The 15,962-nt window shown below is 32.8% G+C and overlaps 1 protein-coding gene across 3 annotated transcripts in view; it reads left to right on the top strand.

The window, feature by feature from the left end:
• The window catches only part of CSMD3 (CUB and Sushi multiple domains 3), a gene marked incomplete at its 5' end in the record, with an annotated part of 578,503 nt that overhangs the window by 375,099 nt on the left and 187,442 nt on the right, over positions 1-15,962 (top strand). For all 3 annotated transcript variants that reach the window (XM_083859670.1, XM_083859669.1, XM_083859668.1), the window contains 5 exons: positions 2,504-2,673; positions 10,389-10,545; positions 13,797-13,988; positions 14,776-14,902; positions 15,554-15,756. In XM_083859670.1, the coding sequence (XP_083715796.1) occupies positions 2,504-2,673; positions 10,389-10,545; positions 13,797-13,988; positions 14,776-14,902; positions 15,554-15,756 (849 nt within the window). The remainder of the gene's footprint in view (positions 1-2,503; positions 2,674-10,388; positions 10,546-13,796; positions 13,989-14,775; positions 14,903-15,553; positions 15,757-15,962) is intronic.

Below are 15,962 nucleotides of genomic sequence, written 5' to 3'. Positions count from 1 at the left end.
GATCTCTTTTTATCTTTGCTCTACTATTAACATCAGAGAATGGAAAGTAATGTAAGTCCCATGAAGCTCCATGGGATTTTAAACAATACAACTTCCTGTTCATGCTTATAGATAGGAGTGGAGATCCTCAGATAGAACTATCTATTCTGTAGTTTGGAATGCCTTACAATATTAAATGTGGACCTTCTCAGTTTGATTTAGCACTTGTTCCAGAATCTAATTCTAACTCCCGTTTATGACTGAGCATGTGTTTGGTGCTTTGTGGTTAGTTGTTCTCTCGTGGTTTTTTAAGCCATAATTTGCACAGACAGGAGGCAAAGTGAGAAGCCAGGAACTAACTTGATTGTGTCAGAATTCTGCTGAGAAGTGTACAAAAGAAGCAACTTTTGTAGGCTGGACGGGTGCCTCCATGGAACTGTGATGGTGCTATGAGAGAAATTCTATTATACTGTGGGTTTTGAGAGTGCTTTTACTAAACTAGTTTCCTTGTCTTCTAACACAAGATACAAAGAATCACAGAATGGTTTGGGTTGCAAGGGACCTTTGAAGATCATGTGGTACATCTGTTTGCCATAGGCAGGAACATTTTTTTACTCAATCATGTTGCTCAAGCCTCATTCAACCTGACTTTGGACACTTCCAGAGATGGGCCAGCCACAACTTGGAACACAATATTCTCCTTTTAAACTCAGAAAATCATATTGCTAAATACGATGACATGAAACATGATGACGTGGTGACAACCTTCTTAACAGCATGATTCTAAAACATTAGTTAAAAATGTCCCAACAGTTAGCTTACTGCTGTGTTCAGATTTTAAAGAATTGCTTTAAATTATAGTTCTGACATAGCCCAGAGTTGTTGGATCAACTTAATACCATAATTATCTTGTGCCTTTTGGCTTTTATATCCCTCTGGAATGAGAAAAGAAATCTCACAGTCCTGAAATTACGATCATCTTTCTCTTTTCTGTTGTAATTCAAACTGACCTCTGCATCTTTCAAATGGCAAATACCCATTTATTTGAGAATGCAATAAAAGGATAGCTGTGATCATGTGGAATAGAAGGTTTTCCACTTCTGCCTAGATTGTGTGTATCCAGCTGTTCTAGGACAAAATAATGTCACCTGAATTATTTGGGTACTTATTCTATATTGCTGAATTAGATGTAGTCATCAAGCATTTGTTCTTTGATCTGTGCCTGATTTGGCTTTCTGTGCAATGTCTGCTTCAGCTGCATACAGAAAGGGGGTTTCAAGTTGGGTTTTTTGTCATTGCTGTCTTAATTTCATGTAAAAATATATATTTCAATATTTTGAATGTTGCTCCAACAAGTCTGGGTTAGAAACTATAATAATGTTAATAAAAAATAAAATATTTTAGAATAGACACCATAGTTTGCCTAAACATCTTTTCAATCCATTAAGATTACCATACAGTTTTGCAGAACAGCATTACTTATTCTGTGAAATTATAAATCAGTAAACTTAAAATAAATGAGATGCATTCTCATGAGAGTGGGTAAAATAAGTGGCAAGAATATTGAAATAATCCTGAAAACAAATGTAAACCCTGAAAATTTAGTGTTATGGTTAAATTTAAAATTAATCTGTTAAAAAGAGAGGAAATACTCTTGTAAGTGCACTAGAATGGCCATATATCACGATTAAATAAAAAGGGAAGCAAACAATTGTAATAGTTTCTCGGTGTCTATTTAAAATACATGGTAACTAAATGTTAAAAATTACTGAATAAAAATTAAGTATATAGTCCAATATATGATAGGAAATGAAAGTTAGTTAATAATACCTAATGAAGCATTGCCACAAGATTTAGGTTTCCAGTTTTTATGGATAATTAACTGAATTGCCAAAATCTTGAATTATAAGGTTTATTTCTTGAAATAATAACTGTATTACTCGAAAACAAGTAAATTAACTTTTTTTTTCCCCTAGTAGCTATAACAAAATATTTTCCTACTACAATTTATACCATTGACTAGGTTGGTGATCTTGGTTAAATAATACCAGAGGAAAAAAAAATCTTTTTTTCATTAATCTATGTGAAAATGTATGTACCTACACATATATATATATTTATTCATGTGTGTGTGTATATATAAATAAATACTCATATAACTCTTTAGAATTCTTTTACCTTCATTCAATTTCCACATCTTTATGAATTTCAGTGTTGGAGAAATTAAAACAAATACAACAAAATTCAAGGAAGATGCTATTAAAACAATATAATTATGAAATGTGTCATTAATATGATTTGAACTCGCAGTGTTTTTTTATATACTTTTATTAAAGTATTGCAATTTAGAAATATTCTTGTAGATGCCAATCTCTGTCATGATCATGTACTTAAAGCTAGATTTTAGATATTAATAAACATTATTAATGTTGAACTAGGTTACATTAACATTACCATTATCACCATTACTAAAAATATTTATGTGTTCTATTAAAACATGCCTTAACATTTTTTTTAATTGCAGCTGAATGTGGAGCCTCCACGACAAATAATGAAGGAATCTTATTGTCCCCCAATTATCCTCTTAACTATGAAAACAACCATGAATGTATTTATAGCATTCAGGTACAAGCAGGGAAAGGAATCAATATTTCTGCCAGAACATTTCACTTAGCCCAAGGAGATGTTCTTAAGGTAGGTAATCATGTAACTTATTTGTTATTTCTGAACTTCTAGTACCTCCCATCATTGAAGTTTATCTGTCTGCAATAGCACAGTACCAGGTAAGTGGATATAAAGTGTCTCTTACAAAATATCTTTCTAAAGTGATTCCACTTTTAAAAAGTTAAAAATTAGGTGCCCCCATAATCTGTTTTCTTAACACATTTTTCTGACCAGGCAAAATTAGAAAAGAGGTTGAAACGATGAAACAAATGTTCCCTTAATGGTTATTTGTATTGTATTTTTAGGCATAAATATTCATCAGTTGCATTTTTTGTTTTGTTTACTTTCACAGTATCTCCATAACTTGAGCTGTGATCTAAATATAATTAAACATTACACCCATAGCTTTAAATTACCACAGTCTACCTACTGCCATTGGTACATAAGTTTTACATTTTAAATGACTTTATTCTGGTGTGCGTCGAAGAAAGGAACAACAAAGGTCAAAGAAGGATACTAAAACATACCAGAGTTTTATACAGTGATTTTCCCCTATCTTCGATTTTTTTATAAATTTTATTACTGTACTCCAAAACATATAGTTCCAGATGCATGTATTGCTTAGCCAACTACACATTTATAGTTGATGTTGATCAGGGTGTCTTTTCGCACATACCATCTGCAATAGCACACCAATGCAGTAAGATATCCGAGAATAAATAATTGCCCAATTGTTCAGAATATGTAATTTAATTAAATTTGCCTCTGTGAAATCAAAGGAACAAAAAGTACCATGCCAATCATGTTTGTTTTAAAAAAGTTTTTCTTCCATATTCTTCTATGTATGTATTAAATGAGAAGGATTATGAAAATATGTTTTCCTAAAAAGCAACTGTGATTCATACTGGGGTTTATCTCATCTAACTGTAGCCATCTGTGCATTAGGGGAAGATTTCTGTCATTAGTTGTCAGATACAAGCATTTCCAAAAGGGGCTAATTATACCTAAAGTATAAGCAGACCTAAACAATTAATGCAAAATGAAATCAGGCATCAAAAAGATTGCACAGGTGTGTTTATTTTATATTAAAATTGTTGCTTATTTGAAAACCAAGTAGATGCCCTTTAATTGTTACATTAATTAATTTTGAAGATTTAATTTGAAAGCTGTTTAGTATTTATTAAAATGTAAGTATTATGGAAAAAAGCCTCAAACCAACCAATGAACCAACAAAACCAGTTGGTTAATTATTAACAGTTATTAACCAAATAACTGTTAGCCAATAAAAGCATATGGATGGATTTTTTTTTTTTAAAGTTGAAACCGTTCAACTCTATTATCTTAATTTAAAAAGATACCCATACCACTGTGGGAAAGGGAGCTACAGTCATGTACATTTAGATAAATATAAATGAACATAAAAATAAAACAATTTAATTTTTCTCTTTTTCCTTCTTAATAATTTAATATACATGTTTGAAAAGATCTAATAATTTACAACTTTTCAAGTGCCATTTGAACCATATGCGGTTCAGATGCTTAACTAGATAAACTTAACTCAGAGACTTAAAGAAGAAAATTGTGCTTTAGTACTATTTCTCAATTAATGTGAAATTAAAAGGAATGCAAAATTAATTATAGACAGAGGAAGGCCACCAGTCAGCTGTAAATGTCAGTGGCAGAAATATTTGCTGTATATTGCAGGTGTTTTTTTTAAATGAAACTAGTGTTGTGTAATTACAGTATTTGTTTTACAAGTCAGCAGCCTTGAATTATAATAAGGAGTTGAAGTTCCTCCCTATTAAACAAATTCAAAACAAACTATGAGAGGTATTCTTGATTATGATTGTCACTTTTTTTTCAGTCTATCTGACATCATAGCCAGACAGAGGCACTCAGCCTTTATAATGGTGGGAAGAAATACTTTTGGAAGCCATGGTGTCTTTTCCTGCCTCCTTTCTTAGTTGTAATTCTCACAAACTGTCTTAATTATATTGCACTCTTTTTTTCATGTGTTCATTTGGTAAAGAAAAATTCTTCAGGAAACACATTAGCAGTTACACATTCCGAAACTTTTCTCCCAGAATCAATTCTGCAGTTGTCTGTTGATCCCTTTCTATGATCCTATTCTACTCTAAAACAGGGAATATACTACCTAACTTGCCTGTTTTGCTGGTTGTGGAGAATAATCTTTTGGCTAGAGGAGTAGGACATTAGGGTTATATTTTGCTTTTAAATAAGTAATTAATAATCAACTAATGCTTTTAACCTAATATGTATCACTACTTTGTAACTGGAAGGAACTTAAGTTAAAAAAAAAAAATCAAAAAACCCTCATCTTGTCTTCAAAACAGCCAAGTGACATACAGTGAGTACAGAGTTCCCCATCAACTGTGAACAAGGGAGAGCAGAGCAGTCACCATTTTAAAATCGAGCTACTTAAAACACCAGCTTCTAGAGAGGTCTTCCTTCCCCCAAACAGAAATGAAGCAACTCCATAATATTTCATTGTTAAAGCTCAGGTTTTTAGTGACAAACTTAGATAATCAACCTCTTTTCATCAGAAGCCAGAGAGGAGAATGCTGGCAAAGTTAGTAATGTAATTTGTGTTCCTTTTTCTTGCAGCAAGGATTATTAGATCACTAGAGGTATGCAGCTGACATTCCATTCAAAGTCTGAATACACTGAGTAGTCTAATAAAATTTTGACAAGTTCTTTAATGAAGCCATGAGGTCTGCTGCTTGCCATGTGAGTTAACTGACCATGAATGATGTTTATATCTGACAAGCACTGTGATTGAAACAGTGAAACAGCTGTACTGGGAATGCAGCCTTAGAGAGAAACAGCGCATTTAACGCAAGTAAATCACCACCCTTACTGTTACTCCAGGGGCAGAGAAGGAGGAGTTCCCTCTCATCAGTTCTGAACTGCTATAGAACAGAGGTTTCAGAGCATATAATTTGTTTTTCATTTGCTTCATTTAGTATGCAATTCTCTTGTTCTTCTTTCAGTGTAACTGCTCTGGCTGCTTGCATTAATGGTGTAGTTCTTTTTGGTTTTTGTTAGAAACTGTAAGAAATATATAAATATCTCTAAGAAATATAGAAGTATCTCTAAGAAATATATAAATGTCTCTACTTTTTTTTTTAATGTAGATATATAACCTGCTCTTGAAAGTGCCATATCTTGCTCTGATATTTGTTAAAGTTATATGAAAACGTATGAAGAATTTAGGAGGTCTACAATCACTACATGCCAATCCATTTAATATTAAGCTCAGAAACTCTGTAACGCTTGCTTCCTTCTTTGCAATTGTACTGATAACTGAGTTTGTGCACTATATTTCCAGAATTCAATATTTTTAGAATAAGCTACCTGTGTGGGAGGCCAAAATAAATAATGCATTTTTTCCAAAGTATGAAAATATTTCTGGTTTTTTTTTCCCCCTGCTTTTATGTCTATCCACCGATTTTGCTTGTAAACTCTTTAGTCTCTGCTAGCTGTAAGCAAGTCCTTGAGATATACAGAGAAAGAACAGAGTTATCATTGTTCTGCTTGCCTGAATAGTCCATTGATAGTGGCAAATGTGTTATTTGTGTTGAAATGTGTTGCATGTAGAAAATGTTCTTTTATATCAAGGATATTTTAACATACTTTTTAATTTACAGGGAGAAGGGCACTTTTATTAAAATTGGAACTTGGACATTGCTAATATGATTTTTTATTATATTCAGTAGATTTCAGCATAAATAAAAGTGCATCTATGCATGGTACTAATTAATGAGTAGACTTCTGGTAATGTTTAAGTTAAAACCAAATCACCTCCAAAAATTCTGCAGACAAATTTCATAGAATAAACCTAAAACAAAAGAGAGAGGAACACTGAGTATGAAAAGGATCTTTTTCCTCTTTTGTGGTAGACTATGTGCTTCCCTTTATGTAGAGTGAGAACTGAAGCAGTAGGCAATATTGCACCTATGTGGAAAAACTTGATTTTAGAATTATTTTTAATAACATTATAAAGCAATCTTTTTTTTTCCTTGTACTAAAGCATTCACTGCAGCAACAGGCAGGTAACAGTGTGACAGCAAACAGAACTCAGGGTTGTTTTTGGCTCTGCTTGGCTCAGCACTGTTTGTGCTCCTGCCATATACAGAGTATTCAGTTTTACTGCATTTGTTCATTGTCTCCTCTGTGGGCCAGATTTTAAATGTGTGCACATGATTCAGTTTTTGAGGGTTTTTGGGCAAAGACTTTGAAGGGATGTGTTATTTGGACCTTTTTGCTAATTTGTTGCTTGAGAATCTTCATGTTTATAATAATAATAATAATACGTTTAGCAATATCATCCTGAATATAAGACAGAGAAAAAGGTAATAAATATAGGGGACAACCTCCCCCCACCCCCCCAAACATATGGACCCTTTTGTCTTTATATTAGTTGCTTCTATTCGCATGTGATATACATTTGACAAGGTGTTGACAGCCTCAGTTCTGAGATGCTGATTTTATGTTATTTCTTGTCTTTATAAAGGAACATATCTTCATATCCATATGCCTTTTATGTTTCAATGGAAAATCTCAAAAATAGCTTGATTAAAATGCAAAAATTTTATACATTCACTTATGATATTCCCTCGCTAAAATTTTATATAGTTAGATAAATTAGCAGAAAAAAGGGCATTAGTTTCCATTAAAAATTTGTTGATAATGAAGCCACTTATGGGATTAATAAGTTTTATTTGCCCTCTGATTGTAAATGCAAACAACACTTCCATCAAAATTTGACTGTAACATCTATTAATTCAAATATTTAGGTAGAGTGTTAGCTATTAGCATTCTTCCCTACAACATTTCAATATATTATTGTGGAATGAAGACCATTAAAACAATTTTCTATGCCTTTGTTTTTCATTATGAATTAATCATTTAAAAGATCGGGCCGTGAAATACCTACTAAAGATGGACCTCTGTTTACTGAATAGTTTGTTACCAGCATATCCAGGGATTATCCAGTCATGAGTCAATTATCTTTGAATTAATCTTACAGGATTATTTGTAGAAAAATATATCCAACTGAACAATATTTTTATAATGATTATCCTTGGGCTTAACTTTAGCACCCAAGTGACTATGATCTAGATGCAAGGCCTGTAAGAAAGTAGGCAAGTCCTAAAATTCATATATTAAAAATAAGCTATTCATGCTACCTTAATTCACATAAAATATTGCCTTCCAAAAAATTATGAAGCTGAATTACTAACTCATTCAAAATCTTTAGCTCCCACCTAGTTTAACAAGGTTAGGAAGAAAACGTTGGTTTTGTAAATCTCAGAAGGGTCTGCTACCACTTTATTGGCAAGCTAAATTGTACCATTTAAATGATTCTATAAATTTCCCTCTTTTTTCCTATTAATGCAAACAGAGCAGAGAAATGAAAATGTGACCTAAATTGTGAGTTACACTATAAAACATGCATTCATTTATTGTCCTAAGGGAGACCCCAGTGTCTTAAGAAGAGGGGTACTTTGAATGTCTGAAAGACAGCAACCGAAGGAAAAAAATAATTCAATTTAGTGTTCAGATGAATCACAATTCTGCCTCAGCCAAATGTAGTTCTCCTACTCAAATGAATCAGTTGCAGAAGTGTTAGATACTTTAAATTCTGTTCCTGCATAGAAATTATATAGATTTAAAAATATTATACAATGTGACAGCCAGTTAGCCCATGAAATAGAATAAATATTAACTAATGGGAGATGTCAGTGGACTAATGTGAAAGATTTAATATGGTAGGACATCTAACAAAATTGGCAATGAAGTGGATATGGAGAAATTCTAAAGTGAAGAAAATTGGTATCATGACACAGCTTATTTGAAGTTTTGGTGAGACAATGGCAATAATTGGTATAATTTATTACCAGCTTCCTTTGGCTAAGTATTGGTGATACAAAGATAGCAGGAAATGGCTTACTCTTATATAGTTAAAAAAAAAATAAAATAAATCCTGAATCCTAGGTTATTATTAATTATAATTGTTATAAAACAAAGTTATAAGACTTTGTTTAAGTCTGTTATGAAGTTTATATCTCTGCTGGATAGCAGTAATTCTCCTGAAATGGGTATTTTCTTTTCAGTTGCTAAAACAAAACTAAGTGCATTTCAGAATTAATTTTCTGGGTTGGGTGGGTCTTTTTGTTTGGGTTTGGTTATGTTTGTTTTTTCTTGTTTTGGGATTAGTTTTGTGATTATTTTTTTTTTTTCTTTTTCTGGCTTGATTAATGATCTTAGTATAGTTTAAAGGAGTTTCATAAAAAGATAAGGTATCTCTTTTAACATTCTTTTATATATAATGAAATTATTTTTTAGTTGTTGTGCATTAATTGCACTTTTTTCTTCTCTGATTTTACTTTTAGTCCATGTGAGGACATTTGCTTTTAAATTTAAGTTTGCTTGGAATTTATTTGCTTGTGTCAATAAAACCCAAGGATTTATGTTAAGTCATCTTGTTGTGCATCTTAAATTCCTGTACAATTATTTACTCATTACAGATAACTAGAAGTCACTTATTTCTTTTATTTCAGCATATCATTAAATTTAAAGTCTTTGTTATTACTCAAGACATAAGAATTTCTGGAAAAGAGGAATTAGGTGTGTAACTTATTCTTACAGAAAGGGAACAGGCATCATACTACTTCACATTTACATTGTTGCCTTACTACTATTGCTGGTGTACATGTTTTGATTTCATTCTGGCGCAGATTCCTCTAAAAATACAAACTTTAATTACATTTGTAATTAATAGAATTAAAATAGAATTTAGAACTTCAGACAATTCAGTGTATTTTAATAAGGCTTTACGATTTCCCTTTATTGCAATTTTAAAATTATTTTCAAGTCAGTTTACTGATTTGCAAGTGAAATTTTTCATAAACCACCAATCAAAGTTTTAGTTATTATAAAATTAATAATAAATAAATCCTACAGGAAATAATGTTTGGGTGAACAATTATAATTAAATTATAGGAAGTGTTTTAGGAATCACAGGAATACAACAACCTGTGGTGCTTTAAAGCAACCAGATTTGTAGAGGAGCTTCCTGAGAATTATTAGAAGATTGTTCTACATATTTAGTATTCTGATAGATGGAAAAGAACAATACTTGAAGAAAAATAAATAATAAAAATGCAGTACTGTGATTTACATATAGATTACAATACTCTTACAACTTAAAGAAGTTAATTTTATTAAATTTATTTCCTAGTCTCCTTTTACTTCATACTTTTATTTTAACCTGTCATCACAGGATAAAAAGCCACCACAGGTTTATTTAAGAAGCCAAAGTTGGGGATATGTGAGACTTTCTGCTGTGCCACCTCAGACTTGAGGCAGATACACATTATAGGTGTTTGCTGATAGATTGTGATCAGCATTACAATACTGACAGTGAAAGAGAAAACAGAGATCTCAAATACCTGAGCTGACATGGCACTTCTGCCCCCTTCTATTGTTATGTGAAAAAGGAATTGACATATTTTAAACTGCTTTTGAAAATTCACCACACCTATGTCAGCTTAAGTCAAGAAAGGCAAATAGTGTATATAAATAGTACTCCAGGTTGACTGGCAATAGATGTCCCTTGACAGAGCTGTTCTTCCTCTTAATACAGAAGTACAGAATTGTTTTGTAAGTAAAAGACAGCTTCTTTTCTTTCTTCACAACTGTAAAACTCACATTTTTTACAGATCTATGATGGCAAAGACAACACTGCTCACCTGCTGGGCGCATATACTGGGGCATCATTAAGAGGCCTGACACTAAGCAGCACTTCAAATCATTTATGGTTGGAATTTAACTCGGACATGGAGGGCACTGATGAAGGTTTTCAGCTTGTGTATACTAGTAAGTATTTGAGAAAATAGTAGGAATAGATTTGTACTTTTAATGGAATGAAAATTCTTCACTTGTAAGATGAAAATGGAGTTAAATTACAATTATGCAAAAAGCTAACGGCAAATTACTCATCAAAATATTATATTTTCATTTCTGTACCTCAAAAAACCCAAAACAGAGAGCATAGTGAAACCTGGCTTTGACATTTAATCTAGGACATAAGTCACCATTGTTTTTCTAGAGGGGTATTTTTCAGTTTTGGAAAGCATAAGAAAAAAACAGGGTAAGTTTCAGTTCATTGTTCATACAAGTATTGAAGTATGTGAGTAGTTTAAAAATGCAGCCAAAAAACGTTGCTTCATGAAGATAAGTCATAAGAAAAGGAAATTCTCCTTCTTAAGACTCATCTCTGATAGTTACTTTGCTTTTGTTTTTAAGCTTGGATTATTGTTTAGAATAATCCAATTTGGAAACAAAATTATAAAGAAAGGTTCCTAACAAAAACCTATATATGCACTTAAACTATGAAGATGAGGAGAGGAAAAAATGTTTCTGATCTCTGGCTCAGAGGATATGTGGAAGAAGCTATATACATCCAGTTGACCAAGTATCAGTTTCTGAAATTTGTAGCACATGACTATTGACATGTAGTGTGTATGACTTTTTAGTATCTATTTTTTTTTTTTTTTTGCCATCACTGAATTATTATGTAGAACTAATTTTTATAAAGCAAGACAGTGTTATAAGGTAATTCTGCAATGCAGCTATCAACATATTTTTTTTGTTCTTGCGCTCAAATCATTCATTTTTCACCTGTTCAAAAATGGTTCACTTAAAAGCTTGACATAATGTTTTTAAAACTAATTCCAATTAAAAAGGCATAATTCTTGCAGTATGAAAGGAAAATATTTCAAGATAATGAAAGAGTATGTAATCATTTTTCAGATGGAAGTTGTACAATTATATTCTGTTAGCATGTGATAGAATAGGACTGTACCCTGTGATTAAAGATAGGACTCTCAGTTCTGTGTTACTATGTTTGTGTCAAGGAATTAAATTTTTCTTATTTGTATAGGTGCAACCAAGCCCAGCACTTGAACCTTATCAATAACATTTCCTGTCTTTTGAGACATTCATATTAAAGAACACTCTTCTAGCCTGAAGGATTCTTAGCATGAACAGTGATGAATCTTCTTTTGTTGATATTGATAAAATTGGAAGAAAAAAAAATTAAGTCCAGAATAAGATCACAGAGATGATCAGAGGCTTGGAGCACCTCTCCTGTGAAGAAAGACTGACATTTGAGGCTGCTCAGCCTGGAAAAAAGAAGGCTCTGGAGAGACCTTATGGGACCTTCCAGTGCCTAAAGAGAGCCTACAAGAAAGATGGAGAGGGACTCTTTACAAGGACATGTGACAATAGGACAAGGGGTACTGGCCTTAAACTGAAAGAGGGCACATTTGGGTTGGATACAAGGAAGAACTCAGTCTGAGCTTTGTCTGGGTGGGTCCATGAGCCAGGAAAGATGGAGCAGACCTCCCAGTCAGAGCTGCAGCCTTTGCTCAGAGGAGTTCCCACCATTCTGCCTTGAGGGTCAGGTTGGATGAGAACACTTGAGCTGTGCAGATGGCAAAAACCAGTGCCCCTTTGCTGAGTCATGAGGAGTTCAAGTCTCTACTGGGCCAGTGGGAGCTTCACCCTTCAAAGAGGTGTTCTACCTCTGTGCTGTCCTGCACAAACTGCCCACCATGCCCTGGCTGAGGCACCACTCCCTCTGCCTGCTCTGGTCACATGAAGTTAGGGCAGCAAAAATGCTGCTGGTTCCCCTCGTTAGGCAATGGAGTTACATGTTCACCCCCACGAGGGAAGTGATCAGTTAAAAAGTTGACTTTGGTTGTGTGTCTGTAAGGAGACTGTCCAGAAATGAGGACATATCAGGATCAAGGCAGATTTGGACTTCTTTTCACAGTGTTGTCAGAAGTTTTCTTAGAAGACAGGAAATTCTAACTGGTCAATAATTGACCAGCATTATCAAATGGTTCTTTGACTGGGACTCACTTTAATGTCTTTCAGAGCTTCTGTAGCACACACTGTACTAAGAAACAATAGTTTAGGAATGAGAGAAGTTCAGCTCAGAGGTTGTGGAGGCTGAGACATGTTCAATCACACATGAAATGAGCTGAAGGAAGAACAAGAAATATACAGCATTTAATATACTTTCTTTTCCCCTTTACCTGAGTAGCCTTATCCAACATTTACAATCCATTTTTAAGTATTTTGCCTGTAAAATACAGTAAAGAACATTTTTTTCAATCAAGAATAGTAATGCAGCATCTGAAGGGAGATTGTGAAAGGCTACCAACTGTTGACCAGATGGACAGATACTCTGTGAATGATGTGTTGAAATGAAAATGAAAACCTCTTCTTTTCCTTCCATATTACCTATATATAGGAGTAGCAATCTAATACAAAGGCTCTTCTTTTTTGCCTACACACATTCTAAGCTACATGATATTGATAAAATTATTTGATTTTGAACAAAGTGAGATTTCAAGTTGCTTCTCAATTAATAACAGAAAACTTGATTTGGAATAGGATTTTTTTTTTCCCAAGTTGCAATTTATGCTTCCCCATAAGTTGGTATACCTCCCTGTTTCCATGTAATGCATTGTTATTTTTGTTTTCTTCTTGCTTCACATCTCTTAAGTCTCAAAAATGTCCAAGTTGTTTGGCTTGAATCCTCTACATAATCATTATCATTGATTCCTGCGTGTAGTTCTTAAATTTACAAACTACTGAACTAAAAATTAGGGTAAGGAATTATGAAAAAGCAGTTTTTCTTTGGTGCAAGAGGTGCTATTGTGCTGCTGTTGTTACTATGCAAAATAATGGGGAATCTGCTGTTAAGTTTTATTTATGAGCCTTTAAATGTCTATTCACAAGTAAGCGGACAGTTGCTTTAGCTGCCAGTTTATAATTTATCATAACATTTTAAAACCTATTGATAATGATAATGGATTTTATTCTGTCTTTAATTGAACTCTTAGGAAAACTAAATTTATGACATAGCTTGATAATGCTCTAAGAAATGTGAATAGGCCGTTATCCTACTCAGACTGCTTAAAAACAGAGAAGAAATCCTAAAAATGTTATATTTAGTTTGAAAATTATTGACTTCCACTGAAAACCAGAAAATCTGAATTTCATTATTGTATTTATCTTTTTGATTCTGTAAATACAACATTTTATTCCTCACACAGGTTTTGAGCTGTCACATTGTGAGGACCCTGGTGTGCCACAGTTTGGATATAAAATCAGTGACCAAGGTCATTTTGCTGGAAGTACTATAATTTATGGATGCAATCCAGGTTACACACTCCATGGAAGTAGCCTTCTAAAGTGTATGACTGGGGAAAGAAGGGCATGGGACTATCCTCTACCATCATGCATTGGTATTACACTCTTCTATTTTTTTATTTCTTTACTTACTTTTTTGAATGCAAGAAAGAAAAAGAATATTCTGAGGATTGTTAGATCTATGTAAAATCTGATGTATATGATCTGATATGTGTACAGATATATTTCCACAGGCATTTATAGTTCTCTCTGCATGTATCTCATCTATGTCTATCTAAGTCGCCTTAATCTATCTGAGTCTATCTGAGCCTTTTTTAGGTTAAAAAAAGATAGTAATCCTTAAATGTTTGTGCATACTGAAAATCCTAATACATGCAAATCTAGTTAATGTCAGCAAATGATCAACATAAAAGGTTTAATCAGAAAGCCATTGTAAAGCTAGTATTTTTTACTTATATATAAATATCATTAAGCTAGAAAAATCTCATATATTTGTATGAAATAGATTAAATAAAGTAGAACAAGATATGAATAGGTATAAAGTTTTTTTTGTATTTTTGTTGTTCCTGTTTCTTTACAATATTGCTATAACTTCATAAATTTTGCAGCTACCTACAGGGTTCAATTATTCCCATAGGAGAGTGAAAAGAAGTCAAGACTTAAATATTAAAGTAGCTTTCTTTTTTATCTTAATTTAGAGGAAATTAGGATTGAGTAAGTAGGTGAAGAAAGAGGTGAAATGCAGTCCTTATATGCTGTTATACAATATTATGGCATATGGTCGGTTTGATTGTGTAACCTGTTCAACAAAAGAGTAGATGTATAAATTGATTGCTCAGATGATTAGCTGTAAGATCATTCCATAATGTTGTTTTTTATTAGCTGAATGTGGAGGACGCTTTAAAGGAGAGTCATCAGGAAGAATCTTGTCCCCTGGCTATCCTTTTCCCTATGACAACAATCTGCGTTGCATGTGGGTGATTGAAGTAGACCCAGGAAATATTGTCAGGTACTGAAAATGAGTCTTAAAATTTTAACAATTTTTTGGGACTATAATAACCAGATCCTGCCTCTAGAGTGGAGGGGAAAAAAAACCCAAAGGATTTGGGCTTAAAACTTAACATGCAGATCACTGCTTTTGGCATTTTAAGTTTGGGTTGAAATTGTTGATTTTTCAATAAGCATTATCCAAAGACGACTGAGTTTTAAAATTGGTTAAAATTTTCATGAAATGCTGGAGGAGAGCAGAACTCTTTAGTGAAAGACTACATTATAAAAACCCTACAAAACAGCACAACAGAACTTACATTTTTGCAGTTCTTTTTAGGTAATTTGTTTTGGTGGGAATGTGATACATAATATTATCTTAGAAAAACTGAAACTCTTTTCTGAAAAGATTGTGTAGATATACATTATTTGAATGGCTAAAGTGATATATTAGTTTATGGCGGACAAATTAAAATATCTTAAGGTTTTTTTCTTGCAAATTCATTTTAGTATTGGGCTTTCATGCATTCAAAGATAAACACGTGAAACATTATAAAAATTTACCCTTTGAAGTTAAATTTTATTTGCTTTTTTCTGTTTCTTTCGTTTTGTTCTTGAAGTCATGTTATTGAGTAATATTAAAGGTGACAATAAAATCTTGGTGTTCTTTCAGCCTCCAATTTCTTGCTTTTGATACTGAGGCATCTCATGACATTCTTCGAGTTTGGGATGGTCCACCTGAGAATGAGATGTTACTCAAAGAAATTAGTGGCTCCCTTATACCTGAAGGCATTCACAGTACACTCAACATAGTAACTATCCAGTTCGACACAGATTTTTATATCAGTAAATCTGGATTTGCCATACAGTTTTCAAGTAAGTTGATTAATTTTATTTTTAATTTATTTTATAAGATAGTTCACTCACAGATAATTGTCATGCTGGAAATTGTCACTTGAAATCAGTGACAACATTTCTGATGTTTTAAGGGAAAGAATTGGCACAGACTAAAAGATTTGTTGTAAATCTATGCTTTTATCTTAAAGAAACAAATAAACCAACAAAATATCATGTTCTTTGCT

The sequence above is a fragment of the Zosterops lateralis genome (assembly GCF_965231275.1).
Source record: "Zosterops lateralis genome assembly, chromosome: 1".
In the NCBI taxonomy this organism is placed as follows: Eukaryota; Metazoa; Chordata; class Aves; order Passeriformes; family Zosteropidae; genus Zosterops; species Zosterops lateralis.
Note: the sequence above shows the minus strand (reverse complement) of the source record. Positions and strands in the feature narration are given on the sequence as shown.